The following is a 16,670-nucleotide window of genomic DNA, read 5'->3' on the forward strand; positions in this document are numbered from 1 at the left end:
CAAAAGACTTCCCATAGTAACAAAAGACCATTAAGCTTTTCTTTACATTAACTAAAAAAGTTTGTAACTGCACATTTAAACACCACTAAAAGTGGTGGTTGAGGCTTATATTCATTTAACTGATGTTTGCCGTGCCTGATAATAAAGGACGGCTCATCTAGGCAGAATGGCCTTCAGTTGGAAAACTGATGGTGTGTGTATGCTGTGTACCTATGTGTGGCGGGCCTGTGTTGTTGTGTGTGTGTGTGTGCACATGTTTGTGCAGAGAAGTATGTGTGCGTAGGTGTGCATGTGTGACATTTTCACCGAAAGAAATCAGTTCTTCACAACCATTCTAGAAAACAATTAAGTCTCTTACTTCAAAATAGAAATAAAAGTATATCAGTATATTCCTCTTATATTTTTGCATCCCCTGATACAGACTGAATGTAGCATATTAAATATATATGATACTTCAATTGTAAGTGCCTCAGCTCATTTGATAAGAAGTCAGCTGTGTTTTGCCGCACACTTTTCCTGATAGGAAGTGATTTGTGCGTGCATACCTCCTCTTTTATCATGTATTTCATACTAATATAAATACTAATTTTTGATCCTTCTTTAATTCCATTATTTCTTATCTCTTTCTGGCTGTTGCAAAAATTTGATGTTAAATTCTGTGAGCTTTTATTTAAAGAAAAATTTTAGACTATCTGCAAGATAGAGATTGATGATTTAACCTTTAAAGAGTTTTTGAGTAAAGGGCACAAAATTTTTTCTCTTTTCCTGCATGCCACAGAGCACAGTGTTGTATCTTATTTGAATAATACTGATACTAAATAATCACACAAACGTGAATGAATAGAAAAACAGAATATTACATACCTAAATTAATTTCTTTAACCTTCTATCTTATTCTCAGTGCTGGTATCAGTATGATATACAGGTATAAAATACAAAAGAAAAAAAACTTCCAGAAAGTCCAAACAATTAACTGGGTGTAATTGCTTATGAACTTATTTGGTATTCATTTCTTTCATGCAGTATGATTTTCTCTTTGAGGCCCTTAAGAACATTTATACTAAAATTATGGGATGTGTTCCTTTAGATAATAATATGTAAAAAAAAAAAACATAGATAATGGAGTATAAGAGAATGAATGTTAATTTATATTTCTCTTTGGTAGCCATAATGTAAGTTACCATGCATGAGTTTAAATGAATGTTATTACTTTTTAGTTTTGATTCTTTAGCACCCAAGCTCAATTGTAATTTCAAGTTGCCACTTGTCTACAAAGAGTTTTCTCTGTGGACCCATTGTAATACTTATTGACTCTCTGAGTTACTTTCACAGTGTGGCTTCCATTGTGATATGGTCTTTCTTTAAGGTCAACCCAACTATGTTAAAGGAAGGGAATGATCTTACCAGATATAAGCTTCAACAGCGGTAACACTGTGATGGAAGACATGGTGTTTCCCTCTCACACAATTGTGAAAAATAATTTTTTTTACATTCAATATAGTAAAGAGTTCAGTTTGGTCATTTATAATGGAAGATGTGTTTTTTAAAGGAAGCCCAGACTTATTATTTAAAAAATTACATTACAAAGCCAGCATTTCATCAGAGATCTAAGTTTTTAATTGAATACCTATGAAGCAAAGTGACAATGGCTTCCCAGAGAGAGACAGTCTATGTGTGACTTCAGGAACAAGAATAAAATGGGGAAAAAAATGAAAAAAAAAAAAAAAAAGGAATGTATTCGTAACAGTGAACAATTGGAAGCTGGGAAACAGAATCCAACCTGAAGAGTATGAAAATGTTTATATTTATTTCATACTCTGGAACTTGATTTGAGCTCCACTGAAGCAGTTCTTTGTTGGCTAAGGTGGCACAGCCAAAGCAGCCAAGTCTGTTTTACATTCCACCATCACAGATGCGGTCCTAGCCTGTGTGTGACCATCAGAGACTGGAATTGATTATCATTCCCATCAAGCATCACTGTGTCTTTCATGTTCATCTTCAGTGGCTCTTTATTTTCATGTCTATATCTCCATATAGACATGCTGCATATAGAGACATGGCTACCAAGGGGTTTAAGGCGTCTCTGTTTCTATTTTCTGCATACCTACAGATAAACAACAAAGCCAACGTGGTAACCAGCCCCAAAGAAAATATTCCTACCCCGGCGCTGGTATACCTGGACTCTTTGTAACCCTTCTTGAGTTCTTTACTGTTTTTTGTTGTTTCTCTCATTTGCTTTCACTATATAGATACATATATATATGTATATATATACGTATATAAACATTTTGTTGGGTTTTGTTTTGCTTTCGAAGATACAAAAAACTTTCATTTCACTTTTTTTTCTTTTTGTTAAGGTAGTTGCCAAGCAGTGTGTTTCTAACATGAGATGATCTCATTTCATTGTTGAACATTATTCTGATAGCTGTGGTCTCTGTAGTTGAAATTGTTGCATGCTGCCTTAGAAATACAGTAGAATGCGCTTTGGTTGCTCTTAGCTCTTCTTCTGATGATAGCTCTAGATTATGCAAACAATGGTTTCCTCCTTTCATGACGCAAATATTGACATCAAGGAGAGCTAAGGGGATTATTGCTAGACAACAGTAAATGTAGACCTTATTCAGAGCTACCATTTCCCTCTCATTAAAACACAGCAGGGCTTTGTAAGACCTCACTTTCTGAGATAAAGAGGCATTGGGCAGTTTGAAGCTTTTTGTTTGTTGTATTTTAAATTATCACTGTTTCACTTTAATCCAAAGAATGAAATGTATAGCATAGGACTTTGAATTGTCAGGGAGAAAGCGGTTTTGTCCATTTTAATCACATTCACACTGTTTACAACTAAATCATTTTAATACTTTGAGGCAGTGTTACATAAAAGTCAAGATTTGAATGCTGCCCTTCAGTACTCTGAGTTCCATAATATTTTGCTCAAATTATTCCATATTTTGATTTAGGGTTTTCTGAAATAGTTCTGATTTTTGACTGTCCTCTATAGTATTATCTTAAATGAATAAAACATACTAAGGGATTACTTCACTTGGGTTAACCAGAAGGGTCAATTTGAAAACATTTAAAGGAAAAGGACACATCAAGGTAGCAGGTTATCTATGAGTTAAAAAGCTCTGTGGATCACCCCTCTGGCCAGAGAAAGGAAGAAGGGAAGCAGTAAATACATTCTTTACGTGTTGCAGCACAAAGGTGGTAAAGAGGAGGGTCTAGAGGACAGAGAGCTCTCAGAGTAGGAGAAAACTCTCAATGGGCTGCAGTAACTCTCAGTTACCACATCATGCAATGAAAGTGCCAAGCATGCCAATGATATATGGACACTGAATCTTTGTCAACATCGGTCATTTGACTGTTATTTTCCACTTGGGAATATTTCTTCAAGTCTCTGGTAGAAAGCAGAAAGGAAAAATGTTCTCTTCTTGGAAAAGCATGACTTCACAAGCAAATCTGTAAATGTAGTTTATAAAGCTGAAATTTCATTTAGGTATGGACTCACATGGCATTTAACAGCAATATGTCTCAAATTATAGCGATTATGGGATTAGTTCTAGAATCCTTTAAATGAACCTTTTAAATATTCCGCAGAGTTTCATGTGGACTTTCAAATACACTCCTTAGGATAACCTTTTCTTAAGCATGGGACAATGTTCTCGATTTTCCAAGAGTATTTATCTGTGTATTAACTATACACTATTAACTATAGTGATGACACCATAATCAATTCTTAAGGCAATACATCTGGAAAAAAATCCTCACAAAGAATTCAAGATTATTTTAAAGAGTTCTAATCTCTAGTGTCCTTGGTCAGTTTTTTATAGGACAAACATTAACAGGCTACTCACTCAAGAAGAAAGGAAAGCTCTATCTGGTATAGGACTTTGTGAAACAGTGAGTGCCTCTTTAGGTCTCCAAACTTCAAAGCCTTGTCTGTTTACTGATCACGAATAAGGTCTTTTGCATGCTGCTGCTGGGTACTGAGATATCCTATCTCATGGGCTCACCAGGGAGATCTTTCATCAGTGATCTTGTCACTGCTACCTCTGACAGTAGTTAACATTGCTTAAGCTCTTGTCACTAGTTAGTTGTGTCAGCTGGCTCACTCTGCTCTGTCCTCACACTAGTAAGAATGTACTTACCAATGCGAACTGTTTCTTTCTCTATTTTGTTCTCACTCAGGAGCCCCAAACTACTGTTATCCACAACCCTGATGGAAACAAGGTATTCAGAAAGAATCAACATCATCTTGCTTTAATAAGATCACACATTTCATCAAATATCCAAAGCAAAAATAATTCATTATTTAAACATGGGAAAGAAATTTTGACCCTTTTTCTACCACAATTTTTTTTTCTGGGACCTAATTTATTTAGAATTGTGTCCATGTTTCTTTCAAAACAAAAATGAATGACATCCTGAAAGAGAAATGAATGGTACTATTAGTCAATAAGACTTGGGTTAAGCAAAGTCTTTATGTCAAGAAGACTGTGTATCTTAAGCAATTCCATCTTGTCTTTTTATTTTCTTCTCCATGACTGTTTGTGCATTGTACTTTAGATATATTCTGCATGAAATTTTATAATTTCTTGCTATGTCATTTCACTGTCTTCAAAAAAAAGTCAACTTGAGTTCATAGGTGTCTGTTTACATTTAATGTTGCTTTTGAGTTTTATTCTGTCGTATTGTGCTTTTTCTGTTAATTCTCTGTTGTTGGTGTTGTTTCTGTTGTTTGGCATGAAACTGAGGATATCAGGGAGTTTAACTTCTTATGAAATGTTTGTTTTGTTGAATTATATGCATTTCAATAACAGATATTTAGTGACAGTCTGAAGAAGACTGTAACATTTTTTGTCTGTTGTTGATTGTGTAGCATGTTAACTGAATAATAGTACCTGTATACATGTTTATAGGATAAAAGGAGACATTTTCTGAATGTATTCCATGTTTCCTGTTTATTAATTCTCATTGTGTGTCTAAAAGGAAAAAATATACTTCATCAGATTTTTTCTCAGATATCAAATATATTCATGGGTCCAACTTCTTACTCTTATCAGCAATGTTTATTAGATAACACATTTCCTCTGGTTTAACATTTAGTGGATCAATATTAAAATCATTAAAGTAAAACTCAAGTATACTTTAATATGAGATATGTTTTATGTTCATGACACTTAAAATATTTTAAGTCCCTAAATGACTTGAAGTAGACAGGAAGGAGAATCATATAGGAGAACAATTTTTTTTTTAATATCATTAGTAAATGAAAGACCGAGCATAACAGCTGGAGTGGATACTTCAATAGTTCTAGCTATATCATTTGTAAGAGTTGCTGCATGACATTTCTTGCTTACATGAATTAATTTATTTCTACAGTGCATGGGTTTACCTCCATCGTGAGTTTAAATTTGAACACTTAGGTCACATTAAGAAACGCATGAAGACTCTGCTTTGGTTTTGTGTGTATGGAGAGTCTGGATCCACCTTTAATTAGTCTGTCCCTTTGGTTTAAATATTACATATGCTATTTATATAAATTGATTGCTTTTTTGAATATTGAACCTCTAAAAGGACACTGATTGGTATTTCCATCATTTTCCAAAATCTGTTTTTCATCACTGAACACATAGATCTCGATTGGAGGTTTGTTTCTAATTTCTTTCAGCTCTAGCCCTTAACCATTTCAAGTAGAAAATTGTGTTTTTTTATGAATACTATTAAATTTCTTTGCTAGAAAATATTTTATTGGTACGTTATTAATGGAAAAATTTACGAAACCATTGTAAGAAACTGTATCTTAATATTGGCAGTTACAGTGTCCTTTTAAGTGTGCTCATTAGCCTTCAACTTCATTTGTAGTTTTACAAAGAAATAGCTTTGTCTTTCCACTATGGGAGCAGGCTTCTTATCAATAACAGCCAGTTTCTAATTTAGAAATGGATGAAAAAAATCTGATTGTCCTTTAAAAAGTAAATTATTCATATAATTCTATTGTGCTGATCACAAACATAGAATTCTTGTTAAAAGTAATTTCAGTATAACTCAGCTTAGGGCCCCCAGCTTCTTCATCAAATGATGCAATGAAATGCTTTCTGTCTCTACGTAGGAGTAGGACAAATAGGCTGTGAATTCAGTGCTTGATATAGTGCCTTATACAAAGAAAGGATTATTTACTGATTAATTAGGAATAGAAGTTGTTCTATTTTAGGGTCAAATTCAGAAGGCCAATATATTCAATTTCTGATAGCTACATAGAAAAAGCACACCTGATCAGGCACCGTAACCAAAGATGGCCTAACACAGCTCTTAAAATAAGTTGCATACTTTGGCTGCTTCTACAAATAACCCAGATTTTTCCTGCTTCAGAGATTAGGCCACCAGAGTACTCCCTTTTTGAAATGTTTTCAGCATTTGCCATTTTATTTCTATCAAAACCACATAATGTATTTGTCCATCTGCATGTCAATATACGTGCACAGCCTGCTGAAGAACTTTGCATGATATGTACATCACTTGCCAATTTTAAGAAGAATAAAAATGAAGTTATCCATTGTTTGCAACTTAACACATGTTTTCTTCTCAACAGGAGTCAACTGAGAGTTCAAATACAACAATTGAGGATGAGGATGTGAAAGGTATGATTACATTAGAAATGGAAAATCCTAACTTGGAGTTTCATATATATCAGAAAAAAAATTATTTCAAATAACTAATAAGTTTAGGAATTAGGCCTATTCTAAGACACGAAAGTAATTTTCTTTTTAAAAGTATACTACTATTTTGATTATATGTATTGATTTTGTCAATTTTTTCACATATTCTTTTCTCTGTCTTGAAATAGAGACAAATGTGGTATATTTGAGCACATTGTGATTTTAACTACTAATGATGGTTTGAGGACATAATATCAAATTGTAAATGTATCAGTCAAAAGGTACTATAAAATGTACATCTATGTCTAGAAAACAGCTTATCTTCAAGAATAGAGTATGAAAAGAACCATTTTTAAAAACCTTTCATGGTCTTGGTGAATTTCAATTGAATTTCACATTTGGCAGCCTTTTTATCCTAGGTTTTTGTGCACTTTCCTAATATATTCTTGACCTCCATTCACTTCAATTACCCAGGTTCTTTTAGAAATATAAATGAGTCATTGCCAGCATTTCTGTGGACATCTCACTGCCTGTGCACACATATACTAAACACACTTTTTACCTCTTTTTTGTCTCATGGCTGTTTTAGGAGTGTTAATTTTGCTTCAGTTGCTCTCATAGTTTTGTGTTCTCATTTTTGTGATTCCATGTATGTAACTACTAATTCTACCAGCCACTTGTCTAGAAGCCATTCCAAAAAAGAGTGGTAACAATAGGGTGTTTAAAAAGCATTAAAGGATGTATTAAAGGAAAATAAGTATAAAACAAATTCAGAGAAATGATTCATCAGATAGTTAAACATTATTTGGAAAGATTACCCAACAGTGTCAACATGGGCTTTAATTCTGTAGGTGGCATTAGTAAGACATGGTCTTGGATAACTGTATTATTCATGTTGTAGAAAGAAAGAAGCTGGAAATTCTCAGGTCAGGGAGACATCTAGGCAATTGAGGAAATAAAAATACCTATAAACCACAAGTTGCCAGTCACCCGTGCTGACTTTTCCTCTTTGGTTGAATAGAACAGCTGATTCTATTAAAGTGTACTCTCTATTTATATTTTAGTGCGCTGACCTAAGTCTGCTAGAGGTAGTCGGTCATTTTTTTTCTTTTTACAGTAGAAAGGTGGAGAGCTGTGTCGAGGACATTGTTCAGTAGGTCTGTTCATCTCACTCTTGCCCCTGAGCTAAAATTTGAACACAAGTAATTTTATGAATCATTGATGCCAGTCGCATTAAAGAGATTTTTTTAACCAAATAAGCAGATACCCCATTTAGCTTTATCAGTGATTCAGAAAGCATCATCTTTGTAAGTTGGATTCATTAGCTCTTTCAGCCAAGCAAAATGTTTATATGACTTTATACATTCTTCTCTTGGGCAAGAATCAGAGAGGGGAAATAAAGTGGCATTAGCCACTAGAGAGACTGAATCTTTAAACAGCTGAATGATATTAGAATAACAACACCTCGGTATGTGTAGTTCATCCTAATAAACCTATTCCTTGGTGATCACAAGCAGGGTTTTAATAAGCAGTCTTTCTCACCTGAATTTGACTCTTTACTACGTTTTGGTTTAGGATGATCGGTATTAATCCTATGTAAGTATCAACATGTAAACAGAATCTCACCTTATAGTTTATATTTTTGATGAAATAAAATTATATCAGCACTTCTCAGAAAACTATTCTCTTCAAATCACAACAATGATATTGATTTCATTTTGTCTCTGGGATCTCACAAATTGAGTTAGTATTTGTCTTTATGGTTACATGCTGAGACTATATATAGCAAATGTTAGAGCAATTAAGCATGATACTGAGATGGCGAGAAATGTCCAGTTGATTACTGAGCCCAAAGTGCTTTGGTTTATTTCCTTGAATTCAATAACTAAGTTATTTAAGTTTCTGCTTAATTCTCCTTGTGTGGATGTGGCCACAGAGTCACAGATATAACACATTAGGCATCATTTGTATGCTCTGTAAGACCCACACAGCTCTTTGGTGGCTAACATTTTTTTAATATTGAATGATATAAGAAACCTTTCGGAATAGAAGGTACTTTAAGAAATCACCCAGGCCATGATTCTGACTACAAGACAGGTGGCATATAAATTGTCACATATATTTTTAATGTAGTTATTGTGCTAGTGATATGCTTGTGTGGGAATCTCTTCATTAATCAGTACACAGGCCTTCAGAAAGACCCTAATTGATTTCTTCATTTGTACAACCATGTTCTTTTTCTCTTTACCTCAGAGTTTGCTATAGCTATGAATAGTTTGGTAGAGAATATTTATTGACCAGCTCTGTTAGAACCCAAATTTACCTGTATATCTAAGCTCTAAGAACTCAGAAAGGCCATCAGTTATATAACCTGACCAAAGCCACACCCTCTCTATAAAACCATATCCTTTCTACAAAATTGGGTGTCTTTCTTCCCACATACACTTGACAATAACTTTGTTATCAGGGTAAAACACTAGACTTTCAACATATTCTCAAATGCATAATCTCCCAGCACACTCCTGCATGCAGTCACATGTTCCATCCATTCCTGGTGGCTGTCCCACCTAACACCAGCACCTAGACTTGCATTGTTTCATGGTGGCATATCATCCCTAGAATACTACAGCACATGCTTCCCATGCCAGTGTAGTGCACATTCTGTCCACTCCCCAAGGACCAACCTGGCAGTGACAGTTGTACACCCTCTCTACTGTAAAGGAACATAGTGGGGAATATTAACACATCGTGGTGACCTAGCCAAAGGAAGAAATGAGGTTAAACCAATGGCAGAATACCTTTTTCTGGCCTTCTCAAGGTGGCGGGCGGGGTGGGGGGGGGGGCGCGGAGAGGGTAGATAGGCTAACTGCTCTTAAAGAAGGTGGGAGGTAGAAGTCATAGTAGATTGGTAGTCCTTCACATTCAGGAAAACCTAGAGCATCTAGAAAGCCAGGATTTTGAAAAGATCATTTTCTTTGAGCTATCCTTATTAGTTTCTGTTCAAAATGGCCTTTGGTTTTCAAAAGGCCCCAATCTGTGTGTTATTCTTGAGCTGTATCTAGGCTACCTCAGTTTCTTCATTCAGCAAGTATTTTTTTGAATGCCTACTGTTTGCCTGAGCTCCACATCTTTTGGTGAACTAGTCTTATTCAAGAGCTTTCAGCAACTCAGAGTCAAGACATTCTTTACGCTTTACGTAAAGCTTTTATGCTATGATTTAGGCTGTTTCTCTCGTTTAATTCAATAAATATAAAGAAAATATGCTTTAAAAAGTGAGACCCAAGAAAAATGGTATTTTATATCTAAAAGTCATTTTACTTTTCATTTTTTAAAAAACCTTCAGCATTTAGTTACAACCATAACATTTCCCTTCCCAAGCTCACGGTCATCCTAAGGAATTTGCATTCTTTTACAACTCTTCTTTACAAAAGCTTCTCAAGTTTGCTGTTTTCTCTCCCCAAGGCAATGTGGACTTCCTAGTGTGGATTTTTTGAGCCATTCCCTAATTTTGTCCTATATTCAAAACCGAATATTATCTTTAATGCTATGTCTGTAAACTCATCAGGAAACTCAGTGTAATGGAAGGGACACTATTGGCTTAAAAATAAAGAGGGGTCTTAATAAGGCATAGTTATTACTACCCAAAAACAAACAAAATAAGTTTTCCTATTAGAGTTTACTGGTGTTCTCAAAATATGAATTTTTTAGGTCTAAAATTATTGAAATAGTCGTTCCATTTTGAATACATTTCTAGTAAAACATTTTCGTTAATTTAAGGTGTTAAAAACAGCTATCATCATTGGCCTTTAATTAGTAGATGGCAACACTAACAGTGAAGCTCTCTAGGAGTATGGATGTCCTTAAAGCCAGTGATATGCAGTAATGGTCCTCTCAGCACTGTCTACATTTGAAGACTGTCCTTTGGTTTGTGGCTGTAGCCAGTTTGCAGGGCCTGTCACTGTATGCCACAATTTCTCTCCACCTCATAACCTGCCCGACACCATTGCTCAGAGTCAGCTACTTCTTCCTGATGGGTATGCATCGGTTTGGTCCATCTGCTGCTCTTTCCCAGAGTTCCAGAGTTGCGTGACACATGTCGAAGTTGGGCTCCTCTGTGCCCTTATGTCATTTCTGTCACTCACCCTGCTTCCAGCATCTCATTACATTGAGCAGCTGCTTGGATCTCTTGCTGCATTTCATCTTTCTTGTGGGTCTAGACCATAGGAGTTCTGTACAGCAAGCAGAAATGTATTGCTATCAGCCTGTGTGTGGGGACTTCATTCTAGTTTATCCTCTTTTTCCTTTTGCCGAAAAATAGATGATGACAATGAACTTGCATAGAATGTTTGCAGAAGGCCCAGTTAAGGGCAAGGGTGTTGACACCTTTATCACTTGAATGGGGCCTGGCATTTGAGGACATCTGGATTTCAAAGTCTTGGCTACTCTACACAATCACTTGATTAATGAGCTTTTTGTGTATGTCTTTGTAACTGTGTACATTAGTGGACAATGTGATGACTAAATACTCAGATTCTGTAATGCCCGATGTTCTAAAACCTCCCACAAAAGACCACCAGAGTCGTGAGTCAAAGCCAAGCGGCAAGGGTCGTTTATTACAGGTTCGAACCTGGACCTCTGCGCACTCGTTGCCGGTGACGCAAAGAGGCCTCGATCAGGGTTGGTATAGCGTTTTTATAGACAGGGATAAACAGCATAGGTGAGGTTTCAAATCAAGGACATTTGTTGTTTTCTGACTGGGCATCCTTTATCTGTCCTTCGGCGGGAAGGCTCTGTGTCCTTCGGCGGGAGAGGGAAGGGGGAAGGGGAGGAATGTGTTAAGCAAGCAAGATTACAGAAGCGAAGGACGCCAGTTAGTTTGTGTACAATTACTACAATTACTCATTTCATTACATATCAGACTATATTCATTTAGGAAGGTTTACAACCCATTCTACTACACAGCGGGTTACATCCAGGAAAGGTCTCACAATGCTCATAGCAAACAGCAAGCAAAACAGACTTCTCAGCAATTGTATTTTTTATCAAAAATCCATAATAAGCAGAAAAGAGAACCTAGCTTTAAACTAAGGTAGGGCTGTCATTTGGATTGCTCCTTTCAATTCAACTATTCTTAAGTTATCTTTTCAACAGAAGACCGTCATTGCTGGGTAGGATTCCCTGAGGCAGATGATCAGGTGATACCAATCTTCCTCAGATTCCCCTGCAGTAACTCAGCACTTGTCTTACATGCTTTTCTCCCTTCAAGCGAGTCTGCAAATCAAGAAACTTCTGGTTATTTTATTTAAGAACCTTTGATAATTGTGTCATTCCATTAGGTTAAAAGTGTCTTAGAAGATCTGTAGTGCAGTGCATAATAACTTCTTTCAGGTTTCTAATCCAAAATTTGATTTTTAAAAGGGTTTATTTAGAAAAATTCATGTCTCTATGTGTGTATCTTCCTGTTGATCCTTTAACTTTTAAATCAGGATCAATAACTTATAGAACTGATGCAGAATTTATTCTGCTCTACCACCAATATAAAATAACTTCATTTTCTCTTTACTGTTCTTTTTGACATTCCTTTATTTTACCTTCGTACTCATTCATAATTTCTCATTTAGTCTTTGCCTTCTGCTATGTTTGTATCTTAAATTTGTCAGTGACAGCCTCAGGCTTCTTTAGCCATGCCAACAAAATACAGGATCAAAACCACTGCCAACTCTAGCTTAAAACAAAGTCCTAAATTGAAAGGAACAAAACCAATAAAAACATGTAACCATTCATTTCATCATTAGGAAAACACAGGCTCGTTCTATGTTAATAGATTTTCACCATTCAAAGTTTCTATAAATGGCTTTCTTAGAAAGTTTGCAAAACCCTGTATACACCTTTAGAAAACAATGGAGCATTATTTTATTAAATAATGCATAAATTCTAAATCATGTATGTTCTAAGACTTCTCCTACCTTAATTTTTGGATTCTTTTATTTTTTAAGGTTAAAATACTGTGTTTACAAAACATGCCTTTCATAATGTTTATATAGAGACTGGGCTACAGGTTTAGCATTTTTACAGACAAAGCGTTGTGACATAGAAAACAGATTAATGTATGGCATTTTGGCCAGGTTTGGCTCTCCCATAAGAAAAAATATGGTAATTTATTCTAACATACTTTTCTAATACTCATATTTAAAATGACCACCAAGGATCCATATCAGGGCACAACTTGTTAGCTAAATTAACAATTGCCTTTCATGGGGCGCCTGGGTGGCTCAGTCGGTTAAGCGGCCGACTTCGGCTCAGGTCATGATCTCGTGGTCCGTGAGTTCGAGCCTCATGTCGGGCTCTGTGCTGACCGCTCAGAGCTCGGAGCCTGTTTCAGATTCTGTGTCTCCCTCTCTCTCTGACCCTCCCCGGTTCATGCTCTGTCTCTCTCTGTCTCAAAAATAAATAAACGTTAAAAAAAATTAAAAAAAAAAAACAATCGCCTTTCAGAATTGAAACCTAAAAATATTTGCTAATTGCTGTATTTTTTTTGTAAATTATTCCTTGAAAACAGATAAACTCCTGTTTATATTTTATTTTTACATTCACTTTATTTTAGTATTTTTAATGTTATTTTATTTTCATTCAGGTATAGTTAACATACAGTGTTATATTAGTTTCAGTTATAAAATACAGTGATCCAATACCTCCATACATTACCCAGTGCTTATCATGACAAGTGCCCTCCTTAATCCCCATCACCTATTTCACGCATCCCCCCACCCAGCTCCCCTCTGGTGACCATTAGTTTGTTCTCTATAATTAAGTCTGTTTCCTGGTTTGTCTCTCCCCCTGACCTTTCTCTCTCTCTCTCCCTCTTTTTCCTTCCTTTGCTTGTTTCGTTTCTTAAACCTCAAATATGAGTGAAATCATATGGTATTTGTCTTTCTCTGACTTGCCTTGTGCAAAAGTGTTTTCATCTGATGTAGTCCTGTTAGTGTAGTTTTGCTTTTATTTCCTGTGCCTCAGGAGACATGTTTAGAAAAATGTTGCTATGTGGATGGAATTGGAAGGTATTATGCCGAGTGAAATAAATCAGTCATAGAAGGACAGATATCATATATTTGCACTCATATGTGGATCTTGAGAAACTTAAGACCGTGGGAAAATGGAAGGAAAAAAAATAGTTACAAACAGAGAGGGAAGGAAGCAAACCATAAGAGACTTTTAAATACAGAGAACAAACTGAGGGTGGATGTGGGGGGGGGGTGGGGAGGGGAAATGGGTGATGGGCATTGAGGAGGGCACTTGTTGGGATGAGCACTGGGTGTTGTATGTAAGTGACGAACCACGGGAATCTACCCCAAAAACCTAGAGCACACTTTACACACTGTATGTTAGCCAATTTGACAATCAATCAATCAATCAATCAATAGAAATTTTGGACAAAAAAAAAATATTGCTATGGCCAATCTCAGAGACATTACTGCCAGGATGTTTATGGCTTCAGGTCTCACATTTAGGTCTTTAATCCATTTTGAGTTTATTTTTGTGTATGGTATAAGAAAGTGGCCAAGTTTCATTCTTTTGCATGTTGCTGTCCAGTTTTCCCAACACCATTTGTTGAAGAGACTGTTTTTTTCCCCCATTGGATATTCTTTCTTGCTTTGTTGAAGATTAGTTAATCATATAATTGTGGGTTCATTTCCGGGTTTTCTGTTCTATTCCATTGATCTGAGTGTCTCTTTTTGTGCCAGTACCATACTGTTTTGATTACTATAGCTTTGTAATATAACTCAAGGCCTGGAATTGTGATACCTCTAGTTTTGTTTTTCTTTTTCAAAATTCCTTTGGCTGTTTGTGGTCTTTTGTGGTTCTATATAAATTATAGGATTTTTTGTTCTATCTCAGTGAGAAATGCTGTGTTGGTATTTTGATAGGGATTGCATAAAGCCTGTAGATTGCTTTGGGTAATATAGACATTTTAACAATATTTGTTATTCCAATCCATGAGCATAGAATGTCTTTCTATTTCTTTGTGTCATCTTCAATTTCCTTTATCAATGTTTTATATTTTTCAGGATACAGGTCTTTCACCTCTTTGGTTTATCCTTTGGTATCTATTATTTGGGGGGCAATTGCAAATGGGATTGTTTCCTGAATTTTTCCTTTTGCTTCATTATTAGTGTATAGAAGTGCAACAGATTTCTGTAGGTTGAAGTTGTATCCTGTGATATTGCTGAATTCATATATCAGTTCTGGTAGTTTTACGTGGAGTCTTTAAGGATTTCTATACATAGTGTCATGTCATCTGCAAATAGTGAAAATTTTACTTCTTCCTTACCAGCGTGGATGCCTTTTCTTTCTTTTTGTTGTCTAATACCTGTGGCTAGGACTTCTACTACGATGTTGAATAAAAGTGTTGAGAGTGGACATCCTTGTCTTTTTCCTGACCTTAGGAGGAAAGCTCTTAGTTATCCCTCCACTGTGGGTTTTTCATATATGGCCTTTATTATGTGGAGGTATGTTCCCTCTAAACCTACTTTGTTGAGGGTTTTTATCATGAATAGGTGTTGTACTTTGTCAAATGTATCTGCATCTATTGAAATAAGCATATTTTTTTTCTTTCATTTTCTTATTGATGTGACATATCACATTGATTGATTTGCGAATATTGAACCACCCTTTCATTCAGGAATAAATCTCACTTGATTGTGGTGAATGATTTTTTTTAATGTATTGTTGGATTCAGTTTGCTAGGACAGTATTTTGTTGAGTATTTTTGCATCTGTGTTCATCACAGATATTGGCCTGTAGTATGTTTTTTGTGTAATGTCTTTATCTACTTTTGGTGTCAGGATGATGATAGTGACCTCATAGAATTTGGAAGTTTTTCTTCTATTTTTTGGAATAGTTTGAGTAGAAAAAGTATTAACTCTTCTTTAAATGTTTGGTTGGGGCGCCTGGGTGGCGCAGTCGGTTAAGCGTCCGACTTCAGCCAGGTCACGATCTCGCGGTCCGTGAGTTCGAGCCCCGCGTCAGGCTCTGGGCTGATGGCTCAGAGCCTGGAGCCTGTTTCTGATTCTGTGTCTCCCTCTCTCTCTGCCCCTCCCCCGTTCATGCTCTGTCTCTCTCTGTCCCAGAAATAAATAAAAACGTTGAAAAAAATTTTTTTAAATGTTTGGTAGAATTTACCTGTGAAGCCAGGTGGTCCTGGACTTTATTTGTTGGGAGTTTTTTATTGCTGATTCAGTCTCTTGCCTGGTAATCGATGTATTCAGATTTTCTATTTCTTCCTTCTTTAGTTTTGATAGGTTAAATGTTTCTAGATATTTATCCATTTTTTCTAGATTGCCTAATTTGTTGGTGTACAGTTTTCATAATATTCTCTTACAATTTGTATTTCTGCAGTGTTAGTTATTTCTCCTCTTTCATTAGAGATTTTGTTTATTTGAGTCTATTCTCTTGCTCTCTCTCCCTCTTTGAGGAGTCTTGCCAGAGGTTTATCAATTGTGTTCATCTTTTCATAGAACCAGGTCCTGCTTTCATTGATCTGTTCCTTTTTTTTTTTTTTTTTTTTTTAGTTTCCATATGTTTTATTTCTTCTGTAATCTTTTTTTTTTTTTTAATTTTTTTCAACGTTTATTTATTTTTGGGACAGAGAGAGACAGAGCATGAACGGGGGGGGGGGGGGCAGAGAGAGAGGGAGACACAGAATCGGAAACAGGCTCCAGGCTCTGAGCCATCAGCCCAGAGCCTGATGCGGGGCTCGAACTCACGGACGGCGAGATCGTGACCTGGCTGAAGTCGGACGCTTAACCGACTGCGCCACCCAGGCGCCCCTCTTCTGTAATCTTTATTATTTCCTTCTTCCTACTGGTTTCAGGTTTTGTGTGTGTGTGTGTGTGTGTGTGTGTGTGTGTTGTTTTTGTTTTTATAGCTCCTATAGGTGTAATCTTAGGTTTTTCTTCCTTCTTGTGGTATAAACTTCCCTCTCAGAACCACTTTTTCTTTTTTTTTTCTTTTTTT

At 35.9% G+C, this 16,670-nt stretch overlaps 1 protein-coding gene across 21 annotated transcripts in view; it reads left to right on the top strand.

The window, feature by feature from the left end:
- Positions 1-16,670, top strand: part of CAMK2D (calcium/calmodulin dependent protein kinase II delta) — a 316,543-nt gene that overhangs the window by 270,988 nt on the left and 28,885 nt on the right. For 8 of the 21 annotated variants that reach the window (XM_045469390.1, XM_045469408.1, XM_045469447.1 and 5 more), the window contains one exon: positions 6,590-6,638. In XM_045469390.1, coding sequence (XP_045325346.1) covers positions 6,590-6,638 — 49 coding nt within the window. Of the gene's footprint in view, positions 1-2,110; positions 2,171-4,185; positions 4,228-6,589; positions 6,639-16,670 lie in introns of all 21 variants that reach the window. The other 13 variants (XM_045469296.1, XM_045469345.1, XM_045469317.1 and 10 more) reach the window with 2 other exon arrangements.

The sequence above is a fragment of the Leopardus geoffroyi genome, chromosome B1 (assembly GCF_018350155.1).
Source record: "Leopardus geoffroyi isolate Oge1 chromosome B1, O.geoffroyi_Oge1_pat1.0, whole genome shotgun sequence".
NCBI lineage: Eukaryota > Metazoa > Chordata > Mammalia > Carnivora > Felidae > Leopardus > Leopardus geoffroyi.